Raw genomic sequence first — 21,405 nt, 5'->3', positions numbered from 1 at the left:
GCAGCGTATAAACTGAGATCTAAAAAATTATAACCATAGAAGAAAAGGGTTAGGGCTCCATGCAAGGGAAAAGCATGTGGAAAAGACCAGAGGTCTGATGAATTTTGATAAATATAAGTAGTTAATTTCTGTGGCTAGAGCTTAATGTAGAGGGGGGGAAAAAAATACCAAACCCACAGCCGTCAAGTTGATTCCGACTCATAGCAACACTATAGGACAGGGTAGAACTGCCCCATAGAGTTTCCAAGGAGTGCCTGGTGAATTTGAACTGCCGACCTCTTGGTTAGCAGCTGTAGCTCTTAACCACTATGCCACCAGGGTTTCCTAATGTAGAGAGGCTAGGGGAAATGTGGAGAGGTAAGAAAGTTGCAGAAAGACTTGAAAACCATACTAGGAAGTTTGGGCTTATCCTGAGGCCAGTGATGAGCCATCGAAGGTTTTTAAATTCAGGAGTGACATGATCAGTTTATATTTTTAGAACTTTTTGCTGCTTTATGGAGAATGGATTGAAGTAAGGAGTTGAGATATGAGGGAGAGGGCTACGGGCTGCTGGGGACCACTGTAATATCGCATTGATAGTGTTATATGGAATGGCAATGAGCAATGCCTCTACTCTTGAATTGCTCAAGTTTGAATTAGGGAAAATACTGTAACAATGAGTACCAGAAAGAAAAGTTATTTCACGTTTCTGTGGGTGAGCCAGGAACGGGAGTAGACATTCTAGCTCTCACTGATGGCTTCTGTTAGCTGGTACATCCAGTTCTGATTCCATCGTAGTTCCATGGTAGACACGAGATGAGACCTCTAGATAAAAAATCTTGTACAAATACTAATATTTTATTGTTCTTCTTGGCCAATTTATAACCTGTTTTTTATCTTTTCAGTTTATTTTTTATTGAGGTTTTAAGCATTACATCTTAGGTACAGGATTGAATATACTCTTCATGGTGATTTTGTTAAATTATATTTACAGGTTCAGAAAGTGCTTCCCCAGTTCATTCAGCTCTGGGATCCAGATCACAGACACCTTCCCCTTCTACACTGAATATAGATCACATGGAACAGAAGGACCTACAGCTTGATGAGAAGCTCCACCACTCCGTTCTTCAGACGCCAGATGATCTAGGCAATATTTGGAAATTAGAAATTTGCCATGTTTTTCTTTCAGTAAAATTAAATTATATTAGTGCATTAGTGTCAGAAAGATCTCAGATAAATAAGCCATCTCGTGATTATGCGTGATTATTGTAATTTACTAAGCCTTTCGGAAATTTGTTACTATAACATTTTTTATTGCTCTTGTTTACTTATTATTGCTCCAGAATTAGTACGTTGCATTATTTTTGTGCATTATGTTAACATTCATTAATACAGTGCTATTTTTTAAACAGAACATATGTAATTTGGCATCATCATTCTTAATACTAATCAGGCTTTCATTGAAGCAGTTGATCAAATAAAAAATTTTTTATTGATTTTAATTATGCAGTTATACCAATTGAGTTAAATTAAAAGCAGATGATCCAAATGAAGTATTTTTATTTTTGAGCAAATGTTTAAAAGTACTTGGGAAACCTTAGAAATTATAAGTAAAAAAAAAAGTTATTTGGTTAAATCCTGCATGGTATATAACAAGCATCAGGATAAAGAGACATTTTGCAGATATGCCAAAAAAACCTTTGGTGAGAGACATAGTTTATGAGATATTTACTATAGTAATACACAAAGCTAGTTTTCATTGGAAAGCACATTTACTCTGTGAACAACTGAAGTAATTTAAAACCATATAAGTTCTGGACCTTTTTTCGTTCTTTTAATATGCATTCACCTTGCAGTTACATAAGGCCTGATTTTTCTGGTTTGTGGATTATCTCTAGACCTTTTGTTTTCCTCCTTTTGCTGAGTAGTTTTTGTGATGGGTTTTTGTTTATAATTTTCCTCCAACAGTAGAAAAAGTTTCAAATATACAGAAAATTTGCAAGACTAGTAAAATGAACACCCATAATCCTTCATATATATTCACCAGTTATTAATATTTTGCCACATCTGCTTTATTTCTGTCTATGCACACACATCTCCTTCTTTCACTGAGCCATTTGATAGAGAATTGCAGATATCATAACACCAGCCCAAACATGTCAGTGGCTATGTCCTGAGAATAAATTATTTCTTGCATAACATGATGTAGTTATTACATTCAGGAAATTTAACATTGTTCCATTACCATTATTTCAGTCTATAGTCAAATTTCCCAAAGCATTGTCTTAATAATACCTTTTATAGCTGTCCGCCTTCCTCCCCAGCTACCACTACCAGCCTGATTCAGGATTTAGTCAAGGATCACACATCGTTACTTGCTTTTTATCGTTTAAAATTTTGTTAGCTTTGCTTTGAGAAGGGTAAGTTAGAGACCACTTAGTTGATTACTTGATATATTATGGAGCAGTTGAAGAGTAGGGAGGCAGTAGTAGCACTGGTTAAAGCTGTAATGTTTTGTTTGAGTGGCTTTATACCAAAAACCTGTTTTTTGAGAAAGACTAATTTTCTTTAATAATAACTTTTTTTATGCTACAGTTACTGTGTACTTTGTATGGAAAGAGAAAATAGTATCTTAAACCTTAAGTGGTAGGAGTAAGTGATGTTATATATAATAAAGAAGAACTTACTGGAAATTATTAGGTACATTGGGGTATTATCAAACTTGAAAAATTGTGAACTTATGAGTCTTTCTACAAAATTTTTAGTTCCCAGTGTTCATTTGATGCATGGATATATTTATTGACTTTTAAGTGATTTTCTATAGCCTATTCCATTATATACATAGAGCTGGAAGAGAGCTGTAATGGTAGTTAGCCAAAGCATCTATTTTACAGCTGAGGAGTTGTAGCCTTAGAGATGTTATTAAATAACTAATACAATATCATGTAGTTAGTGGCTTAAACAAGATTAAAACCCAGGGTTCCTAACAGCTGGTCTAATCAGTATTCTCCTTTTGTTATCCATATTTCTTGCTCATAATCTTGCCAATATTAATAGACAAAAGGAGTGTAATTATGGAAATTTTAGATTTTGTTTAAATTTTAGTAAAATGTTTCTTTTTCATCTTTTTGTGATATTTTTATGCTAGATGTGACTTAATTGTGAAATATATATTTCGTTTAGAAATTTTAAATACAAAGAAACAGGCTTATGACGACTTCCTATGGGATATGCCTGAAATTTTCTATTAATTTGATAATATAACCTGAAGTAGCTATTAGATAGATGAGAGAGTATGTGCTTATAAATTTGAACGTTAGTGATATCAAACATAAATTTCTCCATCTGGTGCCTGTAAAGTGAGTGGTACTTGTTTCATTTTCTCCTTAGGTTAATCTAGATAGAGGCACTATTCAAGAAATAATTAATGGCATAATAAGGAATTATAGACTGGTGAGGTTTTGACCTTATCAGGAAAAAAATGACGCTAATGCCTATTGGTGTTTCTTCTGTTCACTTTTGTAGATATTTTAAGATGGTTATTTTAAATTGGCCTTTTTGTGTTTCGTGATCCGTTTTCTAGAAGAATTACTTATGCTATTGTCTTTTCATTTTTTCCTATAGAAATCAGTGAATTTCCATCTGAATGCTGTAGTGTGATGGCAGGGGGTACCCTCACAGGGTGGCATGCTGATGTTGCTACTGTAATGTGGCGAAGAATGCTCGGCATTTTGGGAGATGTCAACGCTATTATGGATCCTGAAATACATGCTCAAGTGTTTGATTACCTCTGTGAACTCTGGCAAAACCTAGCTAAGGTAAGAAAAAGAAAGGGAAAGACAAGGGGAGAAGGGAAGAAGAAGAAAACACTAAGAAATAGAAGAGGCCTTAGAGAACATTAAGTTAAATCCCCCCTTACTATAGATAAACTGGTGTCCGACATTATGGAGTCACTTAACCATGATTAAAAACCTAGTTATAGAAACTGGACTTGAATTCAAGTTTAAGGCAAAGTAAACTGGAAGGGAGAACAGTTTTCATAGACTTGTTTTGTTTTGTTTTAATTTTTATTGTGCTTTAAGTGAAAGTTTACAAATCGAGTCAGTCTCTCATTCAAAAAATTATGTACACCTTGCTGTATACTGTTACTCTCCCTGTAATGAGACAGCACACTGCTTCCCTCCACTGTCTGTTTTCATGTCCATTCCACCAGATTCTGACCCCCTCTGCCCTCGACTTGTTGTTTTTTTGTTTGAAAATTACAGATTAGAGATAACCTCGGCATTTCAACTGATAACCTAACCTCGCCTTCTCCACCAGTTTTAATTCCTCCACTGAGAATTCTTACACCTTGGCTTTTCAAGGTAAGCTTAATATATAAAACATTAGTTTGAAAGTTTCATTTAGTAAATAAGCATATAGTCAGTCTTAGAAACTTTAACTGTTGTATAGCCTTGCAGAGCCCTTAATGTTTAAATAAGTTGTTAGGCATTATATGAAGAGGAGAGTGGCATACCAAAACTATTATGCAGAATACATCATTTGTATTTGTTTATTTTTCTTAGTAAAACAAAAGTGACTATGGAAAAATGTTTATTGTTTACAGTGAAATCTAAACCTCAAATTTAAGTCACAGAATATGCTATGTACTTTTGAAGATCTAATTATTTTAAGTATTTAAAATGTTTGTTCCATTTTCCTAAATGAAACAATGTGTGGTTATTCATACCTACTGTGTATCATATCATACCTACAGTGTATCATTCTTATTACCATTGATTGTATTGGCTCATTGACAATCACTTTGACTTGGTATTTGTATTAAAGACAATCATCAGATAGTCATAAACATGACTCTTGAACATTGCTTCATGGGTCTTGATCTTGGCCATAAAACTAAAAAGTGTGGGAGGTATGTAAACGTTTGTACCCTAATGTGATTCGTAGTTTCAGTAATCCTGATTGTTGGCCCATTAAAGAAATTGGGTCATCATAGAGATAAATGAAAACAAATACATTGTTTCCTATATTTAGCTGTTAAGTATTTAACAAATAGTGTTTACTTTTGAATATTTAAAATTGATCTTTTAATTGTAGGCAACTATGTTGACTGATAAATATAAACAAGGTAAATTACATGCTTATAAACTTATTTGTAATACAATGAAAAGAAGACAGGATGTATCACCAAATAGAGATTTTCTAACACATTTCTACAATATAATGCATTGTGGATTACTTCATATTGATCAGGTAAATGTATATATCTTCTAAAAACTTACTATCTCAGTTTATCTCTAAATCCTGTTTATCAGTTTTTAAGGTCTAGAATTAAAGTTATCCCCCTTATATAGTGATTTATATACAAGTAACTTCCATTTTATGACTTTATTTGTTCTTGAACCATGGTTGAAAAATAAACTATTGTAGTTAGGGGGTTGACTTGAGCATTAAATCTTTACCTTAACTTTAATGTTATAGTACAAGTTAATTTTTTTAAAGAGGTTAAACCATCCTTGTCTTAGATATGAAATTTCTTCCTTTAATTTCCTAATTCCTAATATCTAGTTATAGGAACTGGACTTGAACTCAAGTCTAAGGCAAAGTAAACTGGAAGAGAGAACAGTTTTTGTAGGCTTGTTGTAATGCTGCTTTGTAGTTGATAATTGATTCACAGGCATATGGGCTTGTTCATTTAGTCATGCAGTAGTCAGAGGTTTTTTCCCACTGTAAGAATCAGCACATCACAATTTCTTATTACCATTGATTGTGTTGGCTCATTGACAATCACTTTGACTTGGTTTTTGTATTAAAAACAATCATCAGATAGTCATAAACATGACTCTTGAACATTACTTCAGGGATCTTGATCTTGGCCATAAAACTAAAAAGTGTGGGAGGTGGCAAGGTATGTAAACATTTGTATCCTGCCAACAAATCTTCAACAACTGTCTCTGTATTTTCTGTCATCCCTCCCTATTCTGGTACTCCAATCATTCATAGGTTATTTCTCTTGATAGAGTCCCACATGATTCTTAAGGTTTCTTCATTTTTTTCAATTCTTTTATCTGATTTTTCTTCAAATATAATGGTGCCAAGTGCTTTGTCATCAAGTTCACAAATACTGCCTTCCGCTTGCTCAATTCTGTTTCTCTGACTTTCTATCGAGCTGTCTAATTCTGTAATTTTATTGTTAATCTTCTGAATTTCTGATTGCTGTCTGTCTGTGGATTTTCCAGGTTATTAAATTTTTCATTATGTTCCTGAATAACCTTTTTAATTTCTTCAATTGCTTTATCTGTATGTTCCTTGGCTTGTTCTGCGTATTGCCTCATTTCCTTCCTGATGTCTTGAAGGGTTATGTATATTAATCTTTTGTATTCTGCATCTGGTAATTCTAGGAAGGCACTTTCATCTAGAAGATCCCTTGATTCTTTATTTTGAGAGCTTGTTGAGGCAATAATGGTCTGTTTCTTTATGTGACTTGATATTGACTCTTGTCTCTGAGCCGTTTATAAGTTATTCTATTAGTTTATTTTATGTTTGCTTACTGTATTGTATGTTCTTGCTTCGTTTTGTTTTGGTATGCCCAGATGGGTTGCTTGAGTGAGCTAGCTTGATTATTTTCGCCTTTGGAGCTCTGACGTCCTGTCACCAGATGGCTAGAGCTGTTATGAGGTATATCAGTCTAGGAGTCCATTCTCTTTTCTTGTATGAATTCAGCTCAGGTGTCCAGGTAGCTGATCATCAAGTGTGTGGTACAGGCTCTGTCCAACAGTCTGAAGGGGCAAGGGCGATTGGTATAGGCACCGGTACCTGGTTGCAGCAGGGGGCTATGCTCTGAACAAGGCAGAGGGCCTGAGAATTGTCCCCCGAGTGTCTCTGAGGAAACCGTGTCCCTGTTCCTTAGAGCGTACAGGTGGGTGGGTTCTGCAGACAGACAATGGGCACCCAGTGTTTTTGGTTGTAAGGACTGGGAGGCACCAATTATCCTTGGAACCCTATCGTGGGTGGCTGGGTGACCCGAGTGGAGCCACCTGTCCTTAGGCCCCCGATGTGGGTCAGTGAGGACCCTGTTTAATAGGCAAAGCGGTATCAAACATCAAACACCCGCTTCTCCACTGCACAGTTGAAACAGTTGTAATCTGCCAACAAGGGCCTATTCTCCTGAAATAGGCCCACACAGGTCCATGCAGGGGGGAAAGGTACTCAAGGCCCACGGACCATTTATGCCTAGACAGGAGCTGCTTCTGTCCTGAGCTCCCTCCGTTAGTGGAGCTGGCAAATTATCTTTTCCCCCAATTGCAAATTTATTCCTTCTCTAAGGCCGGGAGGATGGCTCTAGGTGCTCAACAGGGCCTATCACAGGCCCAGGGGAATAAGCAGCCACTGAAGCCGGCCTGGGGGCAGGGGTGCGGTAGAATATACGTAAATACTTAGCTTTTGCTGAGGCGCCATTCTTCTCTGGTTCTGGAGGTGTGAGTGGGCTGTGTGGCTGGCTGCTTCTCCCTGAGGAAACTGCAGCCATACGCTACCACCAGCCTGCCGCAGCCGCTCCCAGGAATGGTGCATGAGGGCTTCCAGCAGTTCAGGTCTGGTAACTCCTCTCTGCTTCTGAACAGTTTCTTCCTTCTCCTCCCACTCAGTTTATTTTCTAACTTTGCCTTTGATGGTCAGGGCTCCTAGCTTGTCATAAATGTACTTGTTTAACTTGTTTTTTTCTGGTCTTTGTTGTAAGAGGGCTCGCCAGAAACATCTCTCTATTCTGCCGTCTTGGCCCTGCCTCCAACATTTGTATCCTAATATGATTAAATTTCACATGTAATTCATTTAAAGATCATTCAGTTAATATTAAATGATAATTATATCTCTAAAAATGAAAGAAAAGCTGTTGTAGATATTTAAAATAATTTATAAATACTCCACTTTTTAAACATGTCTCAAATGAAATGAGAATCTTAATTACTAGAAAAAGAGAGGCTTCATTTAAGGTCATTCAGATTGAGCAATGCATCCTAATACACCGCATCCTCATGGCGAATTCCAAAAGTGAAGTGAAGGAATAACCAAGTTAAGAATTTTTCTTCAAACACGCCTGAGATCTAAATTTCTGAGGCTAGACATCAGCCATCATGGGACTTCAGTTTATCTAAAAAGAGAGAATCTCTGCAGTCACCATATTACTGGTCGCGTGGCTTCAGGATCAGAGCTACCACATGGAAACAACTAGGTGGCAGAAGAAACTTCTCTGCAATTGAGTTTTACAGTGTCCGGGCCTTATATTCTTAACTCTCTGAAGCAAAGAACCTTCCAGTTTGCTCTAGTGTGAAAAAAAAATACTCTGTTGATATCAGTTAAACAAATGTGTTTTAAGTTTACTTTCCATTGACAGAATATAATGCTAAGCATGGATTACTTGGGAGAGTTAAAACGGGTCTTTCCAATTAGCCAATATATAGTAATTACCTTTTCATTATTTTATTTATTATCTATTTTTAAGGCTCTTGGTTAGCTGATACCCAAGATTGCATATGTAATTTTCTTTTTTCCTTCTTTCTTTATTCCTAAGGATATTGTCAATACAATTATCAAGCACTGCTCACCTCAGTTTTTTTCACTTGGTTTGCCTGGTGCCACAATGCTTATTATGGATTTTATCGTAGCAGCTGGTAGAGTGGCTTCTTCAGCTTTTCTCAATGTAAGTTTTTATTTTCTGTTCTTCACAATATAACAAACTTTAGTTAACCAGGACTCAACTAACAAAGCAACAAAAGAAGAGCCATTGCTGATAAAATATAACAATCTGATATCCAGGAAAACTTAAGAGTTTACTTGGAATTGATTCCTTCTTCCACATTAAAAAAAAAAAAGAAGGGTAAACAATATACTCTAAAGTGTATGGAAGCACTAAAATTATTTGATGAATTGACCCAAGGGCTTTAAAATGGATTAAACCTGGTAAGCAAAATCTGGTAAGATTTAAAATTGAAGAACTGTAAGGAAACAGAAGAAAGTAAAGAAAGGGCAATGGCTATATAAAAGATAAGTAAGAAACAGTGGTCAGTTAACTCAGAAATATGTTCTAAGATTAAACTCTAAACTGTAAAACTACATGGCAAGATTTTTCTTAAAGCCACAGAGCTGGGAGAAACTCAGTATAGTTAGAACTTGTTCATATATGAGTGGCTGAGGTGAGCTAGAGAGGAAGGCAGCAGCCATATTTATAGTGGTGAAGAGGTTAGATTTTATCCTAAGGGAGAAATGAGTAACCATTAAGCAAGGAGTGACATGATCAAATTTGTAATTTAGAAAGATCACTCTGGAACACAATATAAATAAGAAATAATAAACCAAAAGTCTGTTGGACAAAAACTAAGGGTATATGGAAGAACAAAGTTAGTGATAGTTGACTAGCACTTTATAACTTACAAAGCAGTTTAACATACATTACGTATTTCATTTACAAGCTGCAAAAGACTAACAGTGAATGAGAAGGAGTTCTGTTTGTGGCATAGTAAGCTGGCTGTGTTAGATATCCATGAGATGTCAGGAGGGCAATTGCATACACAAATCAGGAGCTTAAGAGAGATGTCAGGACTGAAAATATAAAGGTTGAAGACATCAGCTGTTATTTTCTCACCTAGAGAAAATGAGCTCTATTTTTCCAGTTTCCTGAGGATAGTGATCATATCTTACTCATTTAGGTATCTGTAGGGCTTAGCACATCACCACATTTGGTAGGTGTTTATTAATTGAATGTATAAGTATTCAGCGCCCACTATGTGTAATTGTTAAACTCTTTTTTAATGTGTACAAAGTACTCCTTTGGATGGGATAAAGGGAATGTGGAATAAATGAGATATACTTTGCCCTCAAGGAACGTATAGTAGGCTGGGGAGATAGAAAAGTGTATTAGCAGCTGTAGAATGCGGGGCATCAAATAGGTACCAAGAGGAGGAGCATAGATAGCATAGTGGTTAAGAGCATGGGGTCAAGAGCCAGTCTGCCTGGGTTCAAATCTCAGCTTCACCACTTATTAGCTGTGTAACCTTGGATGAGTTACTTCCCTGTATCTCAGATTATCTATTAAATGGAGATAACCACTTCAAAGGATTGTTTTATAAGGATTAATTAATGGTAACATGTTTGGAGTATTTTATGATACGTAGTATGTGCATTATAGGATAATTTATATAAATGTTAAATAAAATAATTCAGAGAAAGGAAATATCATATTTGTTTAGGGACATCATGAAGGACTCATGGAAGAGATATTTGAATAGGTCCTTGAAGAATTAATGGTATTTTAATAAGTGAAAATGGAGGTGAGAGAAGGTATTCCATGCAGAAGGAAATAGGCATAAGTAAGATGTGTTCAACAAATAATCCATTTCACTTAGAGGCTAGTTAATCTGCAAGAGAGTAGTGGACAGAAAAACCAGAAAGGTACTTTAGAGCCTTGCTACCCAAAGTATGGTCTACAGACCAGAAACATTTTACCGGGTCTGTATGTTTGTTAGAAATGTAGAATCAGGCTCCCATCGCAGACCTGCTTTTTAACTAGATCCCAAACGATTGGTAGGACAATAAAGATGGAGAAGCACTGCTTTGGACTAATCTTGGAAGATCTTAAATGCCAGCGATCAGGTTATAATGCTTTGTTAGATAGTTAAAATTTTTAAAGTAGGGAGAGAGATGATTGAATGTGTACTTTGGGAAAATTAAATAAATACAACCTACGAGTAGATTAAATGGAAGACAAACTAGAGATGGGAACATTTTATAAGGCTGTTAAAGTATTATCAGTGTATGCAGTTTATCAGTCTCTTGGATACTGGCAAAAGTCGATGAACTCCCAGGAGACTGATATATAGACCAGTGTAATTTTTTATTAATTTATTATTTACTGTGAAAACTATTACTATTCAGTAGACCAGTTATTCCAGATGATTGATTAGGACTTTTCCTGTAGCCTTCCTCAAGATTCTGTAAGAGAATTGAGCCCTAACAGCCTAAGGCATCTATTGTATGTAACTGTCTTCTCAGCTGTGCATCCAAAAGGATACAAGTTCTATAACATCCTTGGGGAAATTTTAGCAATATCATTTTTTGTTCTGTGGTTTATATGAGGAAGCCCTATTGAGAAAGGCTGCATGGGAAACCAAATCATTGCAGGAATGAAGCCTGACACCACATCCCCACAATAAGGTTAAGGTCAATCTTTTCCTTTGAACAGTATTGGAACTACACAGTCCAAATACTGCTCTTTGGATTCCTATTTTAGATCCTGTGCATATCATCTTCCTTCTGTTAATGTTTTCTTTCTTTACTTAGGCAGGTTACAGAACAATTGACTAGGTTTTGCGTTAATTATAATTATGTTCCAGGTCTACACCCAGTATACCTGCATACCTGAATGGTCCCAGTTACCTCATCCACATTTATAGAAAAATTCTTAGCTAATCTCTTTCATATAAATACCAATTTTTATCAAGTTTATTTTTGTAGAATAAATTTTATTTTAAAATGAAATGATGGCTACAAATTTACTCTACCCCTTTATGCTGCTGTCTTATATCTGTAAGTCCAGATTATTTTTTAAATCTGGAAATGAGTTGTTTTAGAAAATCATATAATAGAGGCTACTCCATTGCCTTTGTTATAACTTTAATTAATATGAGAAAATTCTTTTGGAGATGGTTTCCTGTTTTATGTGAATAGAAGTATTATATTTCTAAAAGATTTGCTTTTAGCATTTTTTGTTCAATATTTTTAAATATATGTTAATTTGCAGGCATTTTTGTAAGTAAGACAATATATTAGTAGGTGTGTATTGGTGTTTGGTGGGTATGTATGAAGGCAAAAGGGGAAAAAGAAATGTTCAAGGCTGATTTCAACTTCAAAAATGGCTTAAAACAGCTGAGTAAAAGTGAAAAGTTACTTTCATCTGCAGTTCAGACATAAATTCTAGTTTTGTGTTTAGTAAGTAGCATATAGGCAGTGCATTTCTTAGGTGCATAATATCATAAAAACCCTCAAGACTGGTGCTTGTTTCTTGAAGATGTAGTTAGCATTTTCATCCTTAGGTATTTTATTTATCTTTAGATGGTAACCAATATAATTTATGACATTAAGTCATCATCTGTTAGAGCACTATATTATGATTTATGAATTTTCTTTATATTTTTCTCAAAATTAGGATAAATATATGTTGGTAGCTAAAATATATTCCTATTTATCATTTTATTAAATATAGCTGATTTCTGCTTGTGAGCTGCTTTTGGGGAAGCTCAAATATTTCGTTGATTGCAGTTGTTGAGAGTAGTAGTAGTTTATGTAGACAGTATAGGTAAAAACCTAAATCTTTCTATGTTTCCCTTTTCCCTTTTGAGTGTTGTCTTTTTCTCTCAACTGTATGGTATGTTTGGGTAACAAAGTGATTTTTCTGATAATTTACTGGCACGATTAGATACATGTTAAATATTTTTAAAATCTCATATGTAGGCACCAAGAGTGGAAGCACAGGTTCTTCTGGGATCGTTGGTTTGCTTTCCCAACTTATATAGTGAACTGTCTGCCCTCCATCCCAACGTTCCTGATATTGCTGTGTCTCAATTTACAGATGTCAAGGTAAGAAATCTGATGCTAGTTTTTAGCATTTAAATGATTTTATAGCCATAAAGTATGTGTAATGAAATTTGTGTTCTTTCTTTTGTTTTTGAAATCCACATGATTGTTAAAGAATGTTATCTAGCCATATCACCCTGAGACTAAAATTGGAATGTCTGTTGGAGTATAGCCTTTTTTTGTGTGTTTGTAAACACTTTGAAAACTTTTCTCTTTATTGAACCCACTTGCATGTCTGCCTCTTAGGATTCATTCACTAACTCACCAAACATTTGTTTAAACATCCCATGAGCTAGCTATTGTGCCGCTAATGTAAGGCTTCTAAGATTGAGATGGCAAATTAATCCCTCAGAGAGCATAATTGACCCTTCTCCCAGCTTCCCAGTTGATGAATCAAACAATGTAATGGAAAATTAGGCTCTGCTGCAGGAGGTAGGAGTGGGGAGCCCATGTAACTGAAGCATTAAAGAGCTTGAACAGAACATGGTGCAAAGTTAAACAGTGACTATACAATTATTGGAGCCCTGGTGCCATAAGGTTATATAGAGCTCAGCTGCTAACCAAAAGATGGGCGGTTCAAATCCACAAGCCGTGCCTTGGAAACCCTATGGGGCAGTTTTGTATCCTATAGGGTCACTATGAGTTGGAATCGACTCCACGGCAACAGTTTTTTTTTTTTTTAATTCAATTGCTAATGGTATCTGCTCTATGTATCTATAACATCCATATTTCTCTTTGTAACATTTATCACACTCGAAATTACTTGTTCAGTGTCTGACTTTTTCTTTAGACAAAAAGCACAATGAAATCTTATTTACTCTTATATCCTCAGAGCCTAACAGAGTACCTGGCACATAGTATGTACTCAGAAAATATCTGTGCAGCAGGTGAACTTAGCTTGTACATAAAGTTGTAAGGGTCGGTGCAATCTAATTTTCAGTGACACATAATAGAATTATACAAATTGACCTTTGGCCTGCAGGAATGTAAAGCTTTGGTTTCTTCTATTTTTAGAAGATCTTGAAGGTTAAAGATGAGTAATGGTTTTAATATGCTTAGGCAGCTTTGAGTTAGTTGGGGATTAGCCTAGCCTACTATGTACTATCCGTATTTCAGAGTGACTTTTTCTCTGCTGGCCATTGTTAAGGCAGTAATGACTGAATAGATTTTTAAAAATAAAACACTTTCTTTGTGGGGAAAAAAAAGTCTCCAAAGAGTCAATTGTAATACTTATGAAAGAAGCAGAAAGCCTAAGAAAATGATGATTGTTCTTAAAAACAAAGATTTGTCAGACTAATGACAAGTGGTAAAAATCCTGCTTATGACTTCCCCAACTGGGCTGTTTGCTCACATAAAACTCTGTACACATCATTTTGTAATTTTGTTTGTTTACAAATCTACCTTTCTCTCTGGTCTGTAAACTTAAGACAAGACTTATCACATAGAAAGCTCTTGGGCTTAATCAAAAAAAAAAAAAAAACCAAACCCACTGCCATCAAGTCGATTCTGACTCATAGCAACCCTATAGGACAGAGTAGAACTGCCCGATAGAGTTTCCAAGGAGCGTCTGGCAGATTCAAAATGCTGACCACTTGGTTAGCAGCCGTAGCACTTAATCACTACGCCACCAGGGTTTCCCTCTTGGACTTAAGCAATAGATATTTTCCCAGGTCAGCTACTAGGCTAGGAAGGAGCCCTGGTGGTACAGTGGTTAAGCGCTTGACTGCTAACTGAAAGATTGGTGGTTTAAACCCACCAGCCACTCCGTGGGAGAAAGATGTGGCAGCCTATGTCCATAAAGATTTACAGTCTTGGGCACCGTATAGGTCAGTTCTGCTGTATCCTATAGGATCGTATGAGTTGGAATCGACTCTCCGACAGTGGGTTTTTTGGGCTAGGCTAGGTACTGAGTTTACAAAAATCAGTAAAAGGTTACTGCTTTTAAGGAGCTTACGTTCTATATAGAAAAATTGTTGCTGAATGAATGAATAAATTATTTTTTAAAGGGAACAAATGGGTTTTTTTTTTTTTAATTTTTATCCTGCCATAAGTGACAGTTTACAAATCAAGTCAGTCTCTCATACAAAAATTTATATACACCTTGCTATATACTTCTAACTGCTCTCCCCCTAATGAGACAACACACTCCTTCCCTCCACTCTATTTTCGTATCCATTTGGCCAGCTTCTGACCTGCTCTGCCCTCTCATCTCTCCCTAGACAAGAGATGCCAAAATTATCTCATGTGTCTACTTGATCCAAGAAGCTTACTCTTCACCAGTATCATTTTCTATCCCATAGTCCAGTCCAATCCCTGAATGAAGAGTTGGCTTTGGGAATGGTTACTATCTTGGGCTAACAGAAGGTCTGGGGACCATGATCTCCTGGGTCCTTCTAGTCTAAGTCAGACCATTAAGTCTGGTCTTTTTACAAGAATTTGGGGTCTGCATCCCACTGCTCTCCTACTCCCTCAGGGGTTCTCTGTTGTATTCCCTGTCAGGGCAGTCATCAGTTGTAGCCAGATACCATCTAGTTCTTCTGGTCTCAGGATGATGTAGTCTCTGGTTTATGTGGTCCTTTCTGTCTCTTGGGCTCATAATTACCATGTGTCTTCGGTGTTCTTCATTCACCTTTGCTCCAGGTGGGTTGAGACCCATTGATGCATCTTAGATGGCCGCTTCCTAGCATTTAAGATCCCAGATTTCACTCTCCAAAATGAGATGCAGAATGTTTTCGTAATAGATTTTATTATGCCAGTTGACCTAGATGTCCCCTGAAACCATGGTCTCCAAACCCCTACCCCGTTATGCTGCCCTTTGAAGAGTTCAGTTTATTTACAAAACTTCTTTGCTTTTAGTTTAGTCCAGTTGTGCTGACCTTGCCTGTATTGTGTTATCTTTCCCTTGACCTAAAATAATTCTTATCTACTATCTCATTAGTGAAAACCCCTCTCCCTTCCTCCCTCCCTCCCCCATCCCATAACCATCAAAGAATATTTTCTTCTCTGTTTAAACTATTTTCTCGAGTTCTTATAATAGTGGTCTTATACAATATTTGTCCTTTTGCAACTAATTTCACTCAGCATAATGCCTTCCATATTCCTCCATGTTATGAAATGTTTCATGGATTCGTCATTGTTCTTTATTGATGCATAGTATTCCATTGTGTGGATATACCATGATTTATCCATTCATCTGTTGATGGACACCTTGGTTGCTTCCATCTTTTTGCTATTGTAAACAGTGCTGCAGTGAACATGAGTATGCATATATCTGTTTGTGTAAAGGCTCTTAACTGTCTAGGGTATATTCCAAGGAGTGGGATTGCTGGATCGTATGGTAATTCTATTTTAGTTTTTTAAGGAAGCACCAAATCGATTTCCAAAGTGGTTGTACCATTTTACATTCCCACCAGCAGTGTAGAAGTGTTCCAGCCTCTCCACAACCTCTCCAACATTTATTATTTTGTGTTCTTTTGGATTAATGCCAGCCTTATTGGAGTGAGGTGGGATCTCATTGTAGTTTTGATTTGCATTTCTCTAATGGCTAATGATCATGAACATTTCCTCATGTATTTGTTAGCTACCTGAATGTCTTTTTTAGTGAAGTGCCTGTTCATATCCTTTGCCCATTTTTAATTGGGTTATTTGTCTTTTTGTAGAGTTTTTGCAGTATCATGTAGATTTTAGAGATCAGATGCTGATTGGAAGTGTCATATAGCTAAAAAGTTTTTCCCAGTCTGTAGGTAATCTTTTTACTCTTCTGGTGAAGCCTTTAGATGAGCATAGGTGTTTGATTTCTGGGAGCTCCCAGATATCTGGTTTCTCTCCTGCGTTGTTAGTAATGTTTTGTATGCTTTTTATGCCATGCATTAGGGCTCCTAGTGTTGTCCCTATTTTTTCTTCCATGATCTTTATTGTTTTAGATTTTATATTTAGATCTTTGATCCATTTTGAGTTAGTTTTTGTGCATGGTGTGAGGTATGGGTCTTGTTTGATTTTTTTGCAGATGGATATCCAGTTATGCCAGCACCATTTGTTAAAGAGTCTGTCTTTTCCCCCATTTAACTGACTTTGGGCCTTTGTCAAATATCAGCTGCTCATATGTGGATTTATGTCTGGATTCTCAATTCTGTTCCATTGGTCTGTATATCTGTTGTTGTACCAGTACCAGGCTGTTTTGACTACTGTGGAAGTATAATAGGGAATGAACACATTCTTAATCATCAAATCTATTGGCATTCTTGTTCTTCTCAACCATTACAGTATTTGACCCTATTGCTGTCCCTGTCCTTAAGTGTTTCATCATCGTTGCGCAGATCTATTTTTTTGTGTGTGGTAAAAGCATATATATAAAAAATTTTTTTTCCATTGCAGCATTTTTTACATATACAGTTCAGTGATATTAATTATGTTCATCATATTGTGCAACCATCACCACTATTCATTTCCAAAGTTTTTTGTCGTCCTTAACAGAAACTCGGTGCCCTCTAAGCAGTAACTCCCGTTTTCCCCTTCCTTCTGGCCTCTGGTAACTACTAATAAGCTTTGGTCTTTATACAATTTCATATAAAGTGGGATTGTAAATAATATTTGTCCCTTTGTGACTGACTTGTTTCACTCAGCATAATGTTTTGAAGGCTCGTCCATGTTGTAGCATGTATCAGAACTTCAGATAAATTGTATGTATATAACATTTTGTTTATCCATTTGTCTGTTGATGGACATTTAGATTGTTTCCACTTTTTAGCTATTATGATTAGTGTTGCAGTGAACATTGGTGTGCAAGATTCTGTTTACATTTCTGCTTTCAATTCTTTTGGTTATATTACTAGTAGTGGAATTGCTGGGTCATTTGGTAATTCAATGTTTATCTTTTTGAGGAACTCATAAACAGTTTTCCACAGTGGCTGTACTATTTTACAATTCTGCCAGCAATGGATGAGGGTTCCAGTTTCTCCATATCCTTGCCAACACCTTTTTTTTTTTTTATTGTAGCCATCTTAGTGGGTGTGAAGTGGTTTATCTCGTTGCGGTTTTGATTTGCATTTCCCTAGTGAAACCCTGGTCGGCAGTTCAGATCTACCAGGTACTCTGTGGAAACTCTATGGGGCAGTTCTACTCTGTCCTGTAGGGCCGCTATGAGTCAGAATCGACTTTATGGTAATGAGTTAACGGGTTAAGTAACTAATGATATTGAACATCTTGTATTTGTTGGTCATTTATATATCTACTTTGGTGAAATGTATATTCAAGTACTTTGCCCATTTTTTGATTGGGACTTTTTCTTTTTGTTGTCAAGTTGTAGGACTTCTTTGTGTATTCTGAATATTAGACCCTTATCAGATATATAGTTCCCAAAAATCTTCTCCTGTTCCTTACAGAATTCTCCCATTCTGTAGATTTTCTCTTCACTTTGTTGATAAAGTCCTTTGGTACACCAAAGTTTTTAGTTTTGGTGAGGTATAATTTATCTATTTTGTCTTTTGTTGCTTAGTGTTCATAGTTTTGAGCTATTCTACTTTAGTTGTCACTCTTACAGTGAGCCTTTATTGTTCTAATCAGAAAAAAAATGGTTATTAATACTATTGGAGTCTTAATTAAAAGTGAGAACAGTGACGGCTTGTCTTATCTGACTCTCTTATCTCTAGCACTTGCATAGTGCGTGGTCCATAATGGCTACTTAATAAATATTTCTTAAATGACTGAACGAATTCCTTGTCATTGCTTGTGTTTCCCCTTTATTTTAGGAACTTATAATCAAAACCATATTAAGCTCGGCAAGAGATGAGCCATCTGGTCCTGCCCGGTAGGTCATATATTCTAAACTTTGAATAACTATTCTATGTTTGGAATAATATTTTAGAAGCTAATTTAATTATTATAGCAGTCTGGATTGTTTCAAACACACAAAAGCTGCTCCGATTTATAAATTTATTTGAGTGATTTAATAATTTTACATTTTTTCATGATTTACTAACTTTTCTTTATTAAAAAAATAAAATCCTGGTCACCTTTTTTAGTAACTTCACCCTCTATATCTAAAAGGATTAGTTTTCATTTTATTTAGGTACGTTTTACTTTTTCTTCAGATTAATTTTGTAACTGCCACTTATGTAGTACCTCGAAATGGAGTTGTAGATCCCCAGTGAGGGTTTATTAAATTGAATTAAAGTGTTTTGATTATAGAAAATAATATATTAAAAAAAATAGTATATTTTAATATTTATAAATATTTGACCAGGGTAGTTTTTCAAAACAGAATTTAACTTATATGATTTCTAGAATGTTTTCTTTTTTAATGTGTTACTGAGTAATGAAAAATATGGTGTTTCCTCTGTTTCGTTAAACCTTCCCAAAAAAGGCTGAGATTTAAATCCACAGGTTTCCAGTAGCACACCATGGTCCTCCTCTTCCCAAAAATATCACTAATTTATATGTTTCTTAAAGCCAGTTATGATACTGTTTCTCTAGCGTGAACACTAGTCTGTTACTAATCCTCTTATTTACATCTCTGCAAAGCTTCCTCTTTTCTAATCATTTAGACTTTTTTTTGACGTAAGGATTGTAAAGATACAGATCATGGCTTTGCCCATATGGATCCTAATTCTAACGGTTAAAACTCTTCTTTTAAGTGACACACAGCTCTAGCTTTTTAATTTAGCTGCATTTTTTTTTCCACTTAATAGCTAAGTTAACTAAAAAAAGATCTCATTGAACAAATTCTTCTTTTACATTAATTCCATTTTAATACTGGACTATCTTTTCCCCATTTAATGCTTTGATAGACTGCATTCAGAAGGAGAAATATTTCTGAATTGAATTGTTCTGAAACTTGGTATTCAACTGATTTTAAGTTAAGAATATCGGTATTAGGAAATGCCAGGTATATAGGATACTAGAAGGAGATGAATTTTTTTATAGAGAAAACCATTATAAGCATCACAGAAGTCGAAACTTAAACACATTAATAGAATTCATGATGATTCTTATCATCAAATAGCTCACTTCTAGCTAAAGCTCAAGTGGAGTATGTTGCTGGGGAAATAAAGTCCTATCAGACATTAGGAAATAGAACATAAATTCTGCAGGTTCTGTTTCTGTTGGAATCTTTTATAAAGAATATAAAATTTTATTTGTATTTCCAATTTGCTTTAAAACGCTTTGTCAAATTTAAAAGATAAGAAAATAATATTTAACTTATTGTAGCAGATTATGTTTTTATTTAAGTTCATTTTTCTGCTGTTAGTAAAATTACACTCTTTCCTCTTTGAAAGCAGGTTACATATTTCTTTGGGTAACTTTGTAGCAATATCTACTTTTTTAATACGGGTTTGTTGAAAGATCCTCTATGTTATACCAGCCTGTATCTGTGTGATGAATTATAATAGAAAATTAGTTCTGGGATTTTGGAGATGTGCTTTCTCCCTACCTTTTCTTCCTTAGTCACCAGTTAACGTGTAGAGTAACAGATTCATTAATTCACATAAACAGTGCATGTTCATTCCGTATCAGTTGACTGTGGGTGTTTAGGCTGTGGTGATGGCTTCATTTTATTTAGTCACTTTTATTTATATCGTTATTGGTTTGTCTTTTCTCAGATGTGTAGCACTTTGCAGTTTAGGTATTTGGATTTGTGAAGAACTAGTCCATGAGTCTCATCATCCTCAAATTAAGGAAGCTCTGAATGTAATCTGTGTCTCCTTAAAGGTAAAAAAATAAAACAAAACAAACTGTTTAGTGCAATATATAAAGGTAGTATAGAATGTATGATTTTTTTCTTCAAATGATAACTATATCTTGTGCTGTTATGAAATAAAACAGTAAATGTTTTCATTAAATTTATTATTTTCTTAATCCTCTTATCTGCACTTGAATTTAGGTTATCTTTGTGATGACCTATTTTATCTGAAGTTTTTACTTATTTGATTTTGTTCCTAGAATACATACGAATAACTTCCAAAAAGGAACCAGTCCTTTTAAAAAATACATAGGTTTTTTTGGTTTGTTTGTTTTTAACCACTATTTTTTGTAATTTATTCTTTGACCTTTGGTATTTCCTGAACTCTTGGGATGTTTAACTCTTTAGCTTTATTACTCAACTTAAATGCCTCTTTTTAGCCAGAATAAGATTTGTTCAGAAGTAATTGCCTACTATTTGGAGGATCTGACTGAAGAAATGGATTTTTTATAGTTTGTGAAAGGATGCATCCTGTTTTTTCTGTCTTAAGACTTGTAACATCTACAGCACCTGCACAGGACTCTGACCATACAAAGTTCCTAATAAATATTTTTGAATAATATTATTGTTTATTTAACAGATATTTCTGAGTACATACTGTGTTTGCTAGGTAGAGTGAGGGACACTAGAATGAATTTTTTTTTTTTTTTTATAAATCCTAGCTTCAGGTGATTAATAATATTAGCTGAGAAAGATTAAAATAAGAGTAATGAAATATAAAAGGCTGAGAATACCAAACAAGTGATACATATAAACTGCCGATTGAGTACAGAGGAAGCAGATATCACTTTGACTTAGATGGGTATCTAAGAGAAGACTTTGAAAAAGAAGAGGCATTTAAATCAGGGCTTGAAGAGTCAGATGATATTTGGACATAGGGTGATAAGCATAAAAATTTGACTTTATTCTTTGGCTGTTAGGGAGTCATCAGCATGTTTTAAGCATGAAGAATGTCAGGATCAGAACCATCCTTTAGAAAACTAATTTGGAAGTATTGTATATAATAGATTGGAATGGGGGAAAGATCGATAACAAGATTAATAGTTTAGCACCTGTTGCAC

At 35.3% G+C, this 21,405-nt stretch overlaps 1 protein-coding gene across 8 annotated transcripts in view; it reads left to right on the top strand.

Moving 5' to 3' along the window:
• RALGAPA1 (Ral GTPase activating protein catalytic subunit alpha 1) overlaps positions 1 to 21,405 on the top strand; it is a 259,309-nt gene that overhangs the window by 126,690 nt on the left and 111,214 nt on the right. For all 8 annotated transcript variants that reach the window (XM_049899503.1, XM_049899496.1, XM_049899501.1 and 5 more), the window contains 8 exons: positions 974 to 1,126; positions 3,604 to 3,797; positions 4,245 to 4,343; positions 5,077 to 5,232; positions 8,549 to 8,677; positions 12,484 to 12,609; positions 18,354 to 18,412; positions 20,205 to 20,313. In XM_049899503.1, the coding sequence (XP_049755460.1) occupies positions 974 to 1,126; positions 3,604 to 3,797; positions 4,245 to 4,343; positions 5,077 to 5,232; positions 8,549 to 8,677; positions 12,484 to 12,609; positions 18,354 to 18,412; positions 20,205 to 20,313 (1,025 nt within the window). The remainder of the gene's footprint in view (positions 1 to 973; positions 1,127 to 3,603; positions 3,798 to 4,244; positions 4,344 to 5,076; positions 5,233 to 8,548; positions 8,678 to 12,483; positions 12,610 to 18,353; positions 18,413 to 20,204; positions 20,314 to 21,405) is intronic.

The sequence above is a fragment of the Elephas maximus genome, chromosome 10, assembly GCF_024166365.1.
Source record: "Elephas maximus indicus isolate mEleMax1 chromosome 10, mEleMax1 primary haplotype, whole genome shotgun sequence".
NCBI classification, from domain to species: Eukaryota; Metazoa; Chordata; class Mammalia; order Proboscidea; family Elephantidae; genus Elephas; species Elephas maximus.
The sequence above is the reverse complement of the archived record's forward strand: the minus strand, read 5'-3'. Positions and strand labels throughout refer to the sequence as shown.